This window comes from Octopus bimaculoides, chromosome 16 (genome assembly GCF_046866305.1).
Source record: "Octopus bimaculoides isolate indiv1 chromosome 16, ASM4686630v1, whole genome shotgun sequence".
Classification (NCBI taxonomy): Eukaryota; Metazoa; Mollusca; class Cephalopoda; order Octopoda; family Octopodidae; genus Octopus; species Octopus bimaculoides.
In genome coordinates this window covers 7,307,765-7,323,786 of record NC_142943.1, presented here as the reverse complement: position 1 = coordinate 7,323,786, position 16,022 = coordinate 7,307,765, and the positions used below count along the sequence as shown (strand labels likewise).

The following is a 16,022-nucleotide window of genomic DNA, read 5'->3' as shown; positions in this document are numbered from 1 at the left end:
TAAGATCGCAGTGGAGGAATTATACCTTATAGGTCAACAATTTCAAAACTTATCACAATTCATCAGCAACACAGAGTAGAACCAAGGGTATAGTGCAGTTGCTGTAGTAAGATTAGAACTTATCACTACATGATTACCCCTTTGTTACCTTACTCCTGTTGAAATACACTGGTTTTGTTTCAATCATTTAAAAATAGTGAAGAATTTATTGAAATAACTTTATCATTACTAAGTATTTGGAATATAAATTAACATGAAATTTTATTGTAAGGTTTAAATTTCGATCATTTTAAAACTGAGAATTTGTATCTTAGAACCCGGGACAGTATCAGGTGGTTGGTACCAAAACGGTTAACTTCACATTCATTGTGCTTCATAGAACATTTTACTGAATAATAATTTCTTGTTACTACTGCAAATGGCTTCAGTTTCTCTGGCTTCATGATTGATGGTCTGCTGTATTCTACATTATACTTCTCTACTGTACTTTTAATGCTCTCACACACACACACACACACATTTGTAATATAGACAATCACACTAGTCCTGGTTGGTGAGTTAAAGGTGCAATCTCAGAATCAGCTTCATCAAATGATCTCTCTGCTAAATATCAGGCTGCTGTATGGAAGGGCGGAGGGTGGTGAGAGGGAAGAAGACTGCCAGCTGATGGTGGAAGCAGTTAGCTACTTATGGTTGTTAAACTAAGCAAGACACTGGGGTGAGCTAATGAGATTATGTGATACCGTTGCTAAAACAGAGTGTTATGCTACCTGTAAAGATGCCATGTCATAGCATCTTTACAGGTATAGTCATACAATCTCAGCCAAAATGGAGAAATCCAACTGTTTACTGATTCTCTAGTTTAGGATATATCCTGATTCTTTACTAGAATTATTCTTATTACATTATTCAGGCAGTGAGCCAGCAGCATTGGACAAAATGCTTAGTGGCATTTTTCTTCCAGCTCCTTCTGTTCTGGTTTCATAACCCGGTACCAAAGTCAACATTGCCCTTCATCCTTTCAGCATGAAAGGCCATATTGATCCTTTCAGGATCAATAAGATTAAAGGAAACTGATTTGTAACCTTCTGCCAAAGTGAGAAATCATAACTAACACTGTTGTATTACTGAACACTGGGTCTTTGTATTTGGTTAGACGAAACTATTGGCATTGGCTTCTGTTAATACATCTCTTAGCCTGTCTTGAACTGCAGTTTTACCTCATGAGATCAGATCAGAAGTTTGTTTTAGGACAACACATTAGGATTCTAACAGAATGTAAAGAAAATATTGCAATTGAGAGGGGCCGTCCAGCTTGAGCCTTGGAAGTTTAAATAATGTAGGGAAAATATACTTTGTTGATTCCCTATTGCATTTCTTGCTTAAATACTGTAATGTGATAGTTCTTTATATAGCAACTGAGGGACAATAATGAATGAGGCACTATCACATTGCTGAAGGCTGTGTATTTGGTTTTACTTTTGCCATGTTCCATGTTTGAGTGAAAAGTGATCTCTGTCGACTATCTTAACTTGAACGGTATAAGAAGAGAGTTAAGTTAGTTGGCTTCAAGTAGGAATTGAAACCACATTACAAAGCCTGCTTTGTTGCAACATACCACCAATTTGTTGTGTAGAGATGATAAATAGTGAAAATAAACTGTTCTAAAACATTTGTCGATGGCAGGCTAAAGGAGCATTTCTTGCATATTAGCCCCAGGTCAGCCCTGACCTTGCAGGCATGGGTAGGACAGTTTGACAGGAGATGGTCAGCCAAAGAGCTGCCCAAGTACCAATTGTCTATTTTAGCATAACTTCTATGGTTGGGTGCCCTTCCTAATGCCAATCACTTTACAGAATGTCCTGAGTGCTTTTTATGTGCCACCAACACAAATGCTTTTTACATGGCACCAGCATACAAAAATATAGAATATCATGTGGTCAGTGATATTCTAGCCATATTCTTTCAGACACATTGTATCCAAAACTACATTATCCACATGTGTCTTTCGTTTTGAAGACATTAATATGAAAATTGTTGCTATTTCTAGCAAGTAGAAGCTCCTTTGTGGACTTGAAAGGTATCTGGTAGAGATAAACAAGTTTCCCAGTATAAGACATTTAGTGTATCACGGGGAGTATTTGCACAATCTATTATTTTGCTGGATATATTAATGATGTGAAATTAAATGATTTACCTGCTTACACACCCAGAATGTCTCAGCTTCACTTTGCACTCATCACTAGGTGGTCTGATATTACATCGAGTCAGACTTTTTGCCTCTACTTGCACCAAACTTGACTAGGGTGAGCAGGAATCCTAACATGTTCCTTATATGCTCTGTGTAAGTTGTTAGGTTGTTATTATCACCAAATCAGCATTAATCGGTTAAACGTATGATCTAAAGCTCCCAAACAATGATCATTCAACTTTTTTGTTCTCTCAGTTATAACATACACCAGGCAACATCAGCAAATGTTCTTCTCAGACCGTAGGGTATGATTTGAAGGAGATCTCTAGCTGGTCAGCTGACTGTACGAAGATTGACAGGTATGTTGTGAAATTATAAGTAGAGGTAGGGTGGCTGAGTAAATAAAGAAATTTTTACCTTCTCCTGTAGAAAACAATTTGTATCACTTCTGTTCATCTGTCAGGTATAAGTACTAGGTCAGATGATATGAGCATTGGGATATTTATCTTGTATTCACTTCATGCTTTGAAACTGGAGCTAATACAAGTTCTTAGAAGTTCCTTGAGATTTAGGAAGCATTATATCTTCATTTGTTCATTTGATGTCCATTTTTCCATGCTGGCATGGCTTGGACATGGAGGCGTGTGGCTTAGTGGTTAGGGTGTCAGCATCATGATCGTAAGATTGTGGTTTCGATTCTTAGACCAGGTGATGTGTTGTGTTCTTGAGCAAGAACACTTCATTTCACGTTGCTCCAATCCACTCAGCTGTAGAAATGTGTTTAGCCTGGAGAGGGATGAGCTCCACTAGGCTTTCTCACCTTAGATACGCTGCATGGCTGCAGCACCCCAACAACCCCCAGGGGATTAAGGGACTTGTCTGTGGCTTGGACAGGAATTGAGTTTGAATCAAGATTTGTCTAACTGGATGCTCTTCTTGTCACCAACCCTCACTTGTTACTCTTGCAAGGTACTTCTTATATTCCAATGTTCAGAGACACCAGTTATATTGTCAACAGGGGATGCCAATATTAGCATCACTAGTGACAAGCAAAATATATATTCATTCGCATGCACACACAGTAGGGTTTTATGCAGTTTCTTTCACTCACAAGGCATTGGTCAGCCTAGACCAGTAGAAGAAGACTGGTGCTGCACAGCAGAACTGAACCTAAAACCACCAGGTTGCACAGCAAACTTCTTAACCACGCAGCCATGCCTGTATACACATGTATATGTATGTATTTATATATTTATGTGAATGTGTTACACTGCTGTTTAATAGTTGGCAATAGTAGTGATTGTCGTTGTTGTTCCTGATTGATGAGAAGTCTCCTCTAACAGCCAGACATTTGTGCCATCAAATGTTGACCGACAGTTGCCGAAAGCGCCACATGTCAGCAAAAATTGCTCCTATCGCATTGCTTTGGATGTGTGTCTTTATTGTTCCACCGTATTAGTAAGAGAGTTTCATCTTGGAGCAATCCCAACACCAACATCTGAAGAAAAGGAGGGAGATAACCAACTCCAGATACAGTTTGCTTCTTCTACTACAACGACTACTACTACTACTACTACTACTACTATTAGTACTACTACTACTACTACATCACAGTTCCGTACCGTTTAGTTCTGTCTTCCATTATAAATCCTAGCAGCAGAGATTACATGTGAAGCAAAGCAAAAAAAAAAACAGAAAGAGGAAAAGGAAAGAAAAAATTAATAAGTAAAAACGTTAATGAAATATTCAATCATGAGGTAGGAAATACTCTTTTTATGTCGTATGTGTGTTTGGTTATTTTTATTTTTATTTGTTTTACAAGGGTTTCCTTTTATTTTTGTTGTATATCGAATGATTGTTCTGTAAAAAAGTATGGATTGTTTCATTCATACATCTCTTAGCAGACTGTGTCGCCAAAGAAGGAAAGAGGCCTTTATTTGATTTAATTTTCTTTTGTCTTTTTTTCTTTGTTTTGTTTTGTTTTTTGTTTTTTTGCTTCTTCTTATGCATTTTTATTTCTGTCTGTATAGATCGGATGGTTCTGGAAATTCATATATGTATATATTTTTTGTATAGTTGTTTTAGATGCAAATGTACTTAAGACATCTATAGATATACATGGGTGCGTCCCTTACTGAACAGACCTTGTGGGATCAAAGACAATCCACCCTTGACCAGCTCATACTTCGCTCTCCCCCCTTTCCTCCCCACCAAGACTGCATTATTCAAAATGGCCTTCCTTTTCCGAGACAGCAGTATTTTTAGCATGAGAAATATATTAATTCACCTGAAATTTTTAGCAAGTCTAGCGATTTCATAGGGGACCCCTTGCTTTCTCAATGACCATCCCCCCATCCCCCCGCTTGTTTTATTTTAGTCCTAGACTAGTCCTGATTCAGAAGACCTATGAGCAAACATGTTCCTATCCATGACAATTCCATTTTATTTTTAGACAAGTGTACGAAGGACTACACTATCCAATGTGACCTTTTTTTAAAATTTCTTTAGACAGCTGGGTGTGGTTTTTGAAGGAGATAGGCTGTTATTTCTAGCAGATCAAGCATGAGCGCTTTGTACTGTAGTAATGCCACTACTAATGTCAACCGTGAAGTAGAGATGCGATAGTTATCTGTAGCTTTATTGGGTGGGGGGAGGAAATTAAATACGATGTCTTTATTTTCCAGGATAATAAAGGAAATAATTGTTTCATCCACACACACACACACCCAACTATAAATGAACCTCAAGTTTTTTTCTTTTCTTTTCCTGTGTTTCGACTTCCTCAAATATTTCACTGTTTGCATATCTAATCAGTCGGGTATTCAGAGGTATTTGCTCGATGGGTTATCTGGACTTGAGAGACACAACTGTTCGTAGCTACTAAAGCAGTGCAGTAATACCCCCTAGTCTCTCTTTCTCTCTCTCACTCTCTCTCTCTCTCTCTCTCTCTCCTACCTTTTGCCCACTCTTTCCTCTCCTGCCCTCTTCAGTCTTCTCTCTCTGTCTCCTCCCTACCTCTCTCTTCTCTCTCCCTCTCTCTCCTCCCTCCCTCCCTCTTCTCCCTCCCTACCTCCCTCTTCTCCCTCCCTACCTCCCTCTTCTCCCTCCCTACCTCTCTCTTCTCTCTCCCTCTCCCTCCCTCTCTCTTCTCTCTCCCTCTCTCTCCTCCCTCCCTCTCTCTTCTCCCTCCCTCCCTCCCTCTTCTCCCTCCCTCTATCTCTCCTCTCTTTCTCTTTACTTTTTGTCTCCCCTCTCTCTCTCTCTCAAAAATCACCTTATGCAGGGGTTCCTAAACTGGGATAAATCTAACACCTCGCCCTAACCACCCAGTGGTAAATTTTATTTACCCAGGTAGCAAATTTGCTGCTTCTCTTTTTGTAATTATTTATTTTTATCTTTCTTAATATATATTTTTTTAAAATTCAAATTGAGAAAATTTGAAGTCAGCCTATTTTCTAAAAAAAAACTATACAAATCCTTTTTCTTTCCACCACTTCTGATTTAATGACCTATCTTGGGTATACTTCTTAATTACTATGCTGCTAATGAAGTTATCTAATTCAAAAGATGACCAGATTTAGTTCTGGTATCTCTTCATCATTAGTTCATAAATAGGTGCAAGCGTAGCTGTGTGCTAAGTAGTTTGCATCCCAACCACATGGTTCTGGGTTCAGTCCCATTGTGTGCCATCTTGAGCACATGTCTTCTGTAACTTTGGGCCGACTAAAGCCTTATGAGTAGATTTGGTAGACAGTAACTGAAAGATGCCTCTCGTATAGATAAATGTGTGTGTGTGTATTTACATCCCTGTAACTTAGCAGTTCAACAAGAGAGACCAATAGAATATGTACCAGGCTTTAAAAAAAATAAGTACTGAAGTCGATTTATTTGACTAAAATTCTTCAAGTCAGTGCCCCAGCATGGCCGCAGTCTAATGACTGAAACAAGTAAAAGATAAAAAGTAAATGGATTAACATTGGTTTGTGCAATATTTTTGTTAGTTTATTTGAACTGAATAATAATAGGGTTATACCTTTCTATTTTTGGCACAAGTCCAGCAATTTTGAGGAGTTGGGGAAATCTATGGTACTTGTGTTACTGACCCTGAAAAGATGAAAAGTAAAGTTGACCTCAGTAGTGTTTATATTCAGAATATAAAGAGCTGAAATAAATACCACTTAGAATTTTGTACTTTGTGCTAAAAATTCTGCCAGGTTGCTGCCTTCAAATGATGATAATAATAATAATAATAATAATGATAACAAGAGCACTCAGAGAGCGCAAACCTCTGCCAACATCTTCTCAACGATTAGCCAGAGATAGTTTTTAAAATGAGAATATCTGAAATAAACTCGACTGCTCGCACAAACCAGAATACTAAAAATGAACCTGACTGCTCTCGAAAATTAAGTAAAAAAACAGGGAAGATGATTGCAAGAGGAAAAGAGAAGAATGTGCAACAAAAGTCTACGAGTGGAAAGGAAGGAGGGTCACTTGCTCCAAAATGACAGAAAGTAAATTAGTGCAAAGTGTGACAACAATAATGGTGACCATGTTAGTGCCGAGGATTTGAAGTAAGAGGTTTACTGTGCTCCATTTTCAGGAGATTCTAGAGCAGATACAAAGGCAGGATGAATGAAGTCTGGTTGCTGTGTGACCTTTGTGATGATTGCCCTAACTGTATTCCAAAAGAAAAGAGGTTTAACTAAGAGTTCTTCTGTGAGAAGTGTACAGCTTGATCTGGACTCCACGTGCCAAATAGAGGACTTTTTCATGATTAATTTAACCTTCAAAGTGACTGTTGTTGTGTAAAAAAGATTTTGTTTTTGTTTTTTTTTTTAAATCTAATGAAGATTGAGTCTATTTAATTTTGAATGTCTCTCATATGTTTCTTTATTGACTGCTTTCTAGCTATCGAGATAGATACGGAGAAATGCTCGGCGGTATTTCGTGTGTCATTACATTCTGAGTTCAAATTCTGCCGAGGTCAACTTTGCCTTTCATTCTTTCCGGGTCGATAAATTAAGTACCAGTTATGCACTGGGGTTGATGTAATCAACTTAATCCTTTTGCTTGTCCCCTTTGTGTTTAGCCCCTGTTGTTAATAAAGGAATATGTGTGTGTGTGTGTGTGTGTATAGTCTGATGGACCTTTGGCAGGTCCTGTGCTTGTTAACCTTCTCCAACACTCTCTATACGATCTAGGAGGACCCATACCCTCCCCTGCCACCATTAAGTAGACAACTGGAACTATGGCCATCCATGACTGGATTTGGGATTAATACTGGAGTGGTTTCCCATTGCTTTCTCCAGGCAAGCCGGATTTGAACTGAGAATGTTGAGAACCAGAAGATATATTGTAAAACATTTCTGCCAGTGTGCCAACAATTCTGGCACTCTCCCACCCACTAGAGCAACATGAAACGAAGTGTTTTGCTCAAAAACACAGCACACCACTACCAGGAAGCATGGGAATTGAACCCATGATCTAGTAAGCGCCTGTACAACACCCTAACCACTCGGCGGTAGCTTTTACACACATACCTACACACACACACACTCACTTACCCAAGGTACTGCACATTGGGACTAAATTCAAGACCCTATAGTTGGGAAGCCAACTTCTTGCAATACAGTCATGCCTTAAATGAATATATCACTTATTTACTTTATATCACAGTCTGTAAACAACATCATTGGTTATACAGATTTCAAGTCAACCAATCATATGTCTAATGTAATGTGGGACAAATATCTCAAAAGACTTTGTAAAACACCTTTGTTTTTTTTTAGTGAGGGGTGGTCTTGTCAATGTTTATAATCTACCCCAATATATGACAGGTCCTTCCCCAGTTTTATCATTTAATGTCCATGTTCCCTGCTGGCATGAGTTGGATAACTTGATAGCATCTGATGAACCCAAGGACTGAATCATGCTCCAGTGTCTGTTTGGCATGAGTTTTCCAGGTCAATGCCCTTCTAATGCCAGCTGCCAACCACTTTACAGCATGTACTGAGTGAAATTTTGTGTGTTTGTTTTTTTTTTGTTTTTCTCATGACACCAGCATTAGTAAGATTGCCATGCAGCTTGCAAGACTACAAACCTCGAGGGAGGTGGGGTAAACTTTATGCAAGGAGATGAGGAGTAGAGAGGATTAAAGTACAAAAGCAAATGAGCCAGAGTAGAACAGTATTTATCACATTAGGGCTATGGTCGAATATACTTACCCGATGTGCCACACAGTGGAATCAAACTCAGAACAAGCAAACTTGACCACAGCTACCACCAAGAAATTCAGTTAGTTAAATCCTCTCATCATGCAACATGACTGCAGTTAGGCCCTGCTTCATTCGGCAGGACTTTGAACACTTAAAGAATAACAAAAAATAAAATGATTATAATAACTGCAAGGTATGTTAGATTACTAGAAAGCAAAGAATTATCTAATGCTGTGGATAAAAAACAGATGATAGTCTTTAAAAGGATAATTAATTAAGATGGTGGGAGGTAGCAGAAGTAAGGGGAAGAGGAAAAGGTGAACAATATTTGCGGCATTGTTGTCATAGTTCAGTGACCAAAGTTAGCCATAGTTTATTGAATGAGTTGGCACCGTTCCCAGGCCAGCTGGGGATTTCTTCTTGAATGGTATTTGCCTGAAATAAAACGTTGCCAACATACACAGCATTTCTCGACTTCAGGCTGACAACTGTACACACAAAGATGTTGCGAGGGCTGCTGATTTAACCAGATGTGACAGTGTTTTTGTTTTAGTTTTTATTAATGTTAAGGCCAAAGATATCTTGTAAGGAAGAGAACGAAACATTCCATCAGGACTTGCTTATCCAGTTCTGTATCGCTGATCAAACCAACTTGAAATCCAATACACACAGAAACAAAATCACAGATGAGTGAAATGTATCAAGACTGCAGTGTAGTGTAAGTAAGTAAAGCTCTCGAAGTGGGTCAGAAGAAAGAAAAGCAATTTTATCACTTGAGTCATTGAACTGCAGCCATGCTGGGGCACCACCTCGAAGGGTTTAAGTCAAACAAATCAACCCCAGGATTTACTTTTTTTTTTTTAAGTCTTGTGAGTATTCTATTGGTCTCTTTTGCTGAGAAGTCACATGGTTCAGTGGTTAGAGTGTTGGGCTTACAATTGCGAGGCTGTGAGTTCAATTCTCAAAGCAGGCTGTATGTTGTGTTCTTGAGCAAGACACTTTATTTCACGTTGTTCCAGTTCACTCAGCTGTAGAAATAAGTTGTGACATCATTGGTGCCAAACTGTATCAGCCTTTGCCTTTCCCTTGGATAATATCGGTGGCATGAAGGGGGGGGGGCTGATATGCATGGGCAACTGCTGGTCTTCCACAAACAACCTTGCCTGAACTTGAGCCTTGGAGGGGAACTTTCTAGATGCAATCCCATGGTCATTCATACCAAAGGGGCTCTTTGCTCTCTCTCTCTTTCTGAACCACTAAGTTATTCGAATGTAATCAAACTAATCCTTGTTGTGAAGTGGTGGTGGGTTTGACAAATACAGGCATAAAAGAAACACACACAATGGGCTTCCATACTGTTTCCATCTCCCAAATTTACTCACAAGGTACAGGCCAGGGTTAAAGTAGAAGTCCCTTGTCCACAGTGCCACACTTTGGGATTGAAACTAGCAGAGCAAGCATCCTAATCACACAGCCAACCTAAAACCAAAAACATAAATCAGCCATCCAACAAACAGCAGGAAGAGAAGCCTCATCTGGTTCAGTTCATCAAATAACATGATTGCAAATATGTGGTTGGCGACGTGTGTGCTTTAATTGTCCTCAGGAGGACACAGTGATGAAGATACACCATGTGTACACACCCACATCAATGATAGGTTTTAAGCCATAGGCTGTGGTGGAGAGGGATGCAAGGAACCAATATTTTGGTGTGGGTTGATAACAACAGTATAGTACAAAATATATTCTTAGACTGTTGACATTTTTATTTTTATTAATTAATTAATTTCTTCCTCCACCCCAACCCCCCAACCCCTATCCCATCCCATTTCTATGGGAATTATTTTATTCTATTTTATTTATTTATCTATTTTTCGCTTGTTTCATGATGATTAAATTTCAATACTTGCAACCTCATTTAACTCTGCGTCTGTACACAATCACGCTCGTCTGAAATACATGTGTACACACACACACACACTCACACAAGTAGGCACGCGCATACACATACACACATACATATAGAGAGACAGACACTTGTCCACACATACATGCACACACGCATACATACATAATCATACTCACACACACACACACATACATTTCCAGTGTGGCAGTCATGGTTGAATAATGGGATTTTTCAACAACACCCTGCAATGTTATTGAGGGGTCTACCTTGAATTTGTATGTTTCTGTTTATTTATTACTCCCTTCAGTAATCTGAAAATACTCTTTCTCTCTCTCTTTCTCTCTCTCTCTCTCTCTCTCTCTCTCTCTCTCTCTCTCTGTATGTCTTTCCTTCTATACATGTTTCTCTCTCTCTCACTATGTCTGTCTCTCTCTCTCCCTCTCTCTCTCTCTCTCTCTCTCTCTCTCTCTCTCTCTCTCTCTCTCTGTATGTCTTTCCTTCTATACATGTTTCTCTCTCTCTCTCTCTCTCTCTCTCCCTGTATGTCTTTCCTTCTATACATGTTTCTCTCTCTCTCTATATATATATATGTGTCTCACCTTCTCTACATGTTTCTCTTTCTCCCCCTCTCTCTCTCTCTCTCTCTCCCTCTCTCTCTCTCTCTCCCTCTCTCTCTTACTTCCCTTTCTTTCTCTCTCCTCATCTCTGTGACTTTCAGCAAATCGATTCCTGGCCATTGTTGTTCCCTATCGTTCACATAAATTCTGAAGTGTGCACTGTCTGAAGTCAGCCATGTTGTCCGATTTGAATGTTATTCTCAAGTACATATGATTATATTGATTATGAAACTGACTACTAATTCACTACGGAAGCAATTGTTGTTGTTGCTGTTGTTATTATTATTATTATTATTATTATTATTATTATTATTATTATAAATGGTTGTTGTTATTAATGGTTGTTATTTTTTTTTCTTTTACTTTATTATTTATTTGTTTGTTTAATTGTTTAGTTCACCCAAACGGGCTCTTCAGCTTTTATGTAATTGTGTGTATGATTATGCATATCTGTGCATGTGTATAGTAATGTGTATATGAATATGTATGTATGTATGTATGTATGTATATGAATTTGTGTGTGTGTGTGTCAATATATATATATATATATATATATATATATATATATATATGTATGTATGTATATACAGAGAGAGAAGCATTTATATATATATACAAACATTTTCTTAATATTTATATATATACATAGATTATATATATGTATGTATATATATATATGAGGGACAGAGAAAGAGATAGTGTGTATTGCTATGATTGCGAATATATATTTGTGCATGTGTGAACATGTATTCGACCAACAGTGTGTCTGCTTAAGCACCGTCTGTCTGTGTGTCTATGTATGTCTATGAGATTCTCTCCCCCCCCCCCTCCCTCCCCCCTTACCCTAGCCAGATTATATCTGTTCGATATTTACAAGTTACAGTTATATATCTTCAAAAGAATTTGTTTATTTAAAATTATACCAAATATTGATTTTTTGTTTTCACTTCGACACAAGGCCAATTGGCCGATTTTCATATTTCTGGTATATGGTTTTATCGATGCCGACTCTCTCTCCAACTTGAGGTGAAATTGCTGTGCGAATAAGACATTTGACTACCAGCTCATAGGCTTCATGTTCAAATCCACTTTTTGTAATGTCTCTTCGGCGGGGTACTTTGTTCTATTTTGCCTCGTTTCAGTTAACTGTGGGATATTAAATGTAGAAGAGATCATCTAAGTGTGCTGTTTAAATGAAGGTTTGTCTGTCATTTAGCACCATAAAACCGAATCAATAACTCTGAACTTTTCATCTTCTTCCATCTCCTTGAGTATCTTAAAGACATTTATATTGTAACTGTGCGCAATTTCAATTCATTTATTTTACATCCATTTTTCTATGCCAGCATAGGTTAGGTGGATACTTATTCAAGACAGTATTTATTTATGGCTGAACACTCTATTTATCACCAGTCCTTGTTTTTTAAGTGATGGATTTTTTATTATTATTATTATTCCATTACACTTTGAAATCACTGAGTTGCAGTTTGTGATGCTCACTGGGAATGTAAATGTTTTTTTTTTGGGGGGGGGGGTTCTATTTTGAACAGTTTTTAAGGAGAACATAAAATCAGAAAATAACATCCTTGTCTTTCCCAAATAGCAGTAGGGGTGTGATTTAAATTAAGAGGCTCTAACTGAGAATTAAAGCCGGGTCATGGTATTTGTTGATTGAGAGTTCCTAATGTTCCACGCAATATGAAACCCCTACATGTCCCTCAAATAATGATTACAATCTTTCTCTGTATGTTCCGTCTAAAATGTAACAATATTCCATGTTTGTTGGGTGTATGAAAATTAGAAATATTTCTTTTCCCCTCTGCACTGTTTTCTTCATATATTTACAATGTGTGTGCTTATATACATATACATAGGTTGCCCAGACATGTAACAGAAACCAGAGAAAACAAATTTAATGTTTATATTTACTCACCTACCCCACCACAGCATAACTAATACACATTAACAAATATGTGTCTGCATGTACATATATGGGGCAACCCATCCCAGCATGGAAAACAGACGCTAAATGATGGTGATTAGATACTCACATACAGAAAGTGTATATATGTACAAGCATGTGTTTGTGTGTGATTGCGTGTTTTAGTGGTTTCAATGAAAGTACACAGGACATAATAGTGTAAACAGGCATTGTTTAGTTCTTGACTTTCAGCCTACAACAGCTGGACGAAATGTTCACAAGAGCAGTCACCAAAGTGATGTAATTGGAAAAAGATCCCAGTGATAGCCTACTACTTGACAAAGCTCCAAACTTTTTTCTATTATTAGAATAAAATCCTTCAGCACCGTAAGTAACTGGACTCCATCTCCTCAATTAGTCAAAGATCAGGAGGAACACGATTCCATCTAGAGATTGTATCAAGTTTACAAACCTCTTCGTTTTTTGCGGAGGTTCGCCTCATTTTTCAATGACTAAACCACCATCACTTCCATCATCACAATAAATAATACAACCAAACCAATTGTATGACTATTTCATTCATTTCAGACACACATACATACATACATATGTGTACACACACACACACGCACACATTCACACAGCATTCGTATTAACTTTGACTCAGTGTAAACCATCTCCTGTAACCAATCCACTCCCTGTATGTTTATTTAAAAGAAACACTCATCCTGCTTTACCACCTCACCATAACTACCCCAGCTATATATTCTACATTAACAGTTGTGGGGATATCTTTGTTGGGAGTCCGTTCAGTCCATTACTCCCGATACACATCAAACCAAACAGGACTGGCAAAGAAAAGCTTTCTCTAGTTGACAGTCCCTTCCTCTTAAGTTATCTGCTCTCACCATCCGTCTTCCTTTACCGTTTCTGAGAGGGCCACAGGGTACGGTCCTTATGTACCTCTTCCATAGGGTGCTCTCAGAAGCGACCATCTTTACTCTTTCCTGTTGGATTCCCAAGTGTGACCAACTTGAGGCTATCGATATTATCCAGCTATCTTGTTTTTGGTTTATCTGTTGGTCTCCTGCCAGTTGGCTCAGCTTGAAGAATCCATCATGCAATTTTTTCCTGCGACATTCTATTCACATGTCCATAGCGCCAGAGCTGTGACCTCTCAATGTAGAGAGGTCGTGGCTTGACATGGAGACGCTCCACCATGTAGCATTACTCCCTAGATTCTTCTAAGCCTACCTAACATGTCATCTTGCTTACTCAAGATAATCTTAGTTATTTCAATGTTCCTAATACTTCCATGATCCCCCACTTTATACACAAATATCTTTTTTGCAATTATGTCGCTGACTCCTTTTTTTAACATACTCCCTAAACAAACCCTTGACTTTCTACTTGACTCCAGTACAAAAATCAACATTTGTGCATTTACCTTTACCCTCAATCGAACACTATTAGTTAGCTATTGTAGTTGCATATTTACTGAAGCTTTATCTCTTCCTCAAACAGGCATGAATTGTTTCATTAATGTTGACCTTTGTTATATTGTCCAATGAGTGTGGGAGGAGAAGGACAGATAATTTATTGACAAGAAGACATATCTATGATATTTATATCAAGAAAACTGACATTGTCACACCCACGTTTGTCACAGAACAATTAAAGATTAAAATTTCTCTGCCGCAAGCATGGCTGTGTGCCAAAGAATTTTGCTTCCCAACCACATAGTTCTGGGTTCAGTCTCACCGCGTGACACTCAGGGCATCTTCTACTATAGCCTCAGGCTGACCAAAGTCATGTGAGTTGATTTGGTAGATGGAAACTGAAAGAAGCCTGTCATGTGTGTTTGTCTCTCAGCACCACATGACAACCAGTGTTGGTGTGTTTACATGCTTATAACTTAGCAGTTTGGCAAAAGTGACCAATAAAATAAGTATCAGGCTTTGCTAAAAAGTTATAAGTACTGGTGTCAATTCGCTCAACTAAAATTGTTCAAGGTGATGCCCCAGCATGGCCAGTCTAGTGACTGAAACAAATAAGTTAAAAGATAAACAATACATTATGGTCCACTGCTTCAAGCAGTTTTTGTTTCAAACACCCTTGTCTTCCCAGAATTGCTAGAATAGACTTCAAACGGAACCAACAAAAAATAACAAACACTCACCAGTTTTTTTACTTTATATGCTTCTATTCTCATGTTCTAAGAGGATACATCCTAGCACTTCCGAAAGAAGTATAATACGCTCTCATAACATTCTGCCTCTCCTACATAAACCGTAACAAATTAGGCTTTTCAGAATTTCCTGGCTAAATCTCTCTCATATACACAACCATTTTTGTATGCATGCATGTGTGTATGTATATGCATTGCTCTCAGCACTTTTTACAGATCACATGAACTGCAGTTCTGTAGGTTTTCCACTGTTACAAATAAACTATATGTGTATATATATATATATACACACACACACACATATATATATATATATATATATATATATATATATACACACACATATATATATATATATATATATATATATATATATAGTCTATTTCTGGGACCCAAATTATATAGTCATGCTTGTAATGTCTAGAGTTAATTACTGAATCTCTCACATTGTGCTGTAGTACATGAGCCAACATGGCCGCTTCTATAATTGCTGAGGAACTGACAGCTATAAATATATGTGTTAATGAAGATTTCAATAATTCAATTGGCTTTTATTAGCCATTAGTTATTATTATTATCCTCAGTCTCATCCTCATTATTATTATTATTATTTGTTTTTAGGAGTCACAATTGAATTTCTATTCATTAATGTTTTAAAGTAATTTTTTATATTTTTCTCAAATTTTTTTTTTTCATTTAATTATATTCATTTGTAGCAGTCTTGAACTTTTCTTTTCTTTTTTTTTCTTTCTTTTTTTGGTGTTTTAATTTTATGTTGTTGCAACTATTGCTGTGTTAATGAGACTCTGCTTGCAAAACAATATTCAATCACTATTTAAATGACTCTCTAATGACAGAAAAAGTGGTAAAGCATTTTGTAAAACAGCAGGGTTGCACATAGACAAGTAATAGGGATTCTACTCTTTTAAGTGCATTAGGAGTGGTATGCCCAGTAAGCCTAACTTCACAAAAGACAAA

General features: G+C 37.7%; 1 protein-coding gene across 13 annotated transcripts in view; it reads left to right on the top strand.

The window, feature by feature from the left end:
* Window positions 1–16,022, top strand: part of LOC106878992 (stress-activated protein kinase JNK) — a 130,122-nt gene that overhangs the window by 53,202 nt on the left and 60,898 nt on the right. For 5 of the 13 annotated variants that reach the window (XR_001410582.3, XM_089364069.1, XM_089364070.1 and 2 more), the window contains exon 1: window positions 3,801–3,948. The exons of 7 other annotated variants lie outside the window; for them this stretch is intronic. Coding sequence is in view for 4 of the 6 variants with exons in the window: in XM_089364069.1 (XP_089220195.1) it covers window positions 3,929–3,948 (20 nt within the window). In the remaining 2 variants the exon portion in view is untranslated. Of the gene's footprint in view, window positions 1–3,800; window positions 3,949–16,022 lie in introns of those variants that run through there. One more of the 13 variants, XR_001410583.3, reaches the window with a different exon arrangement.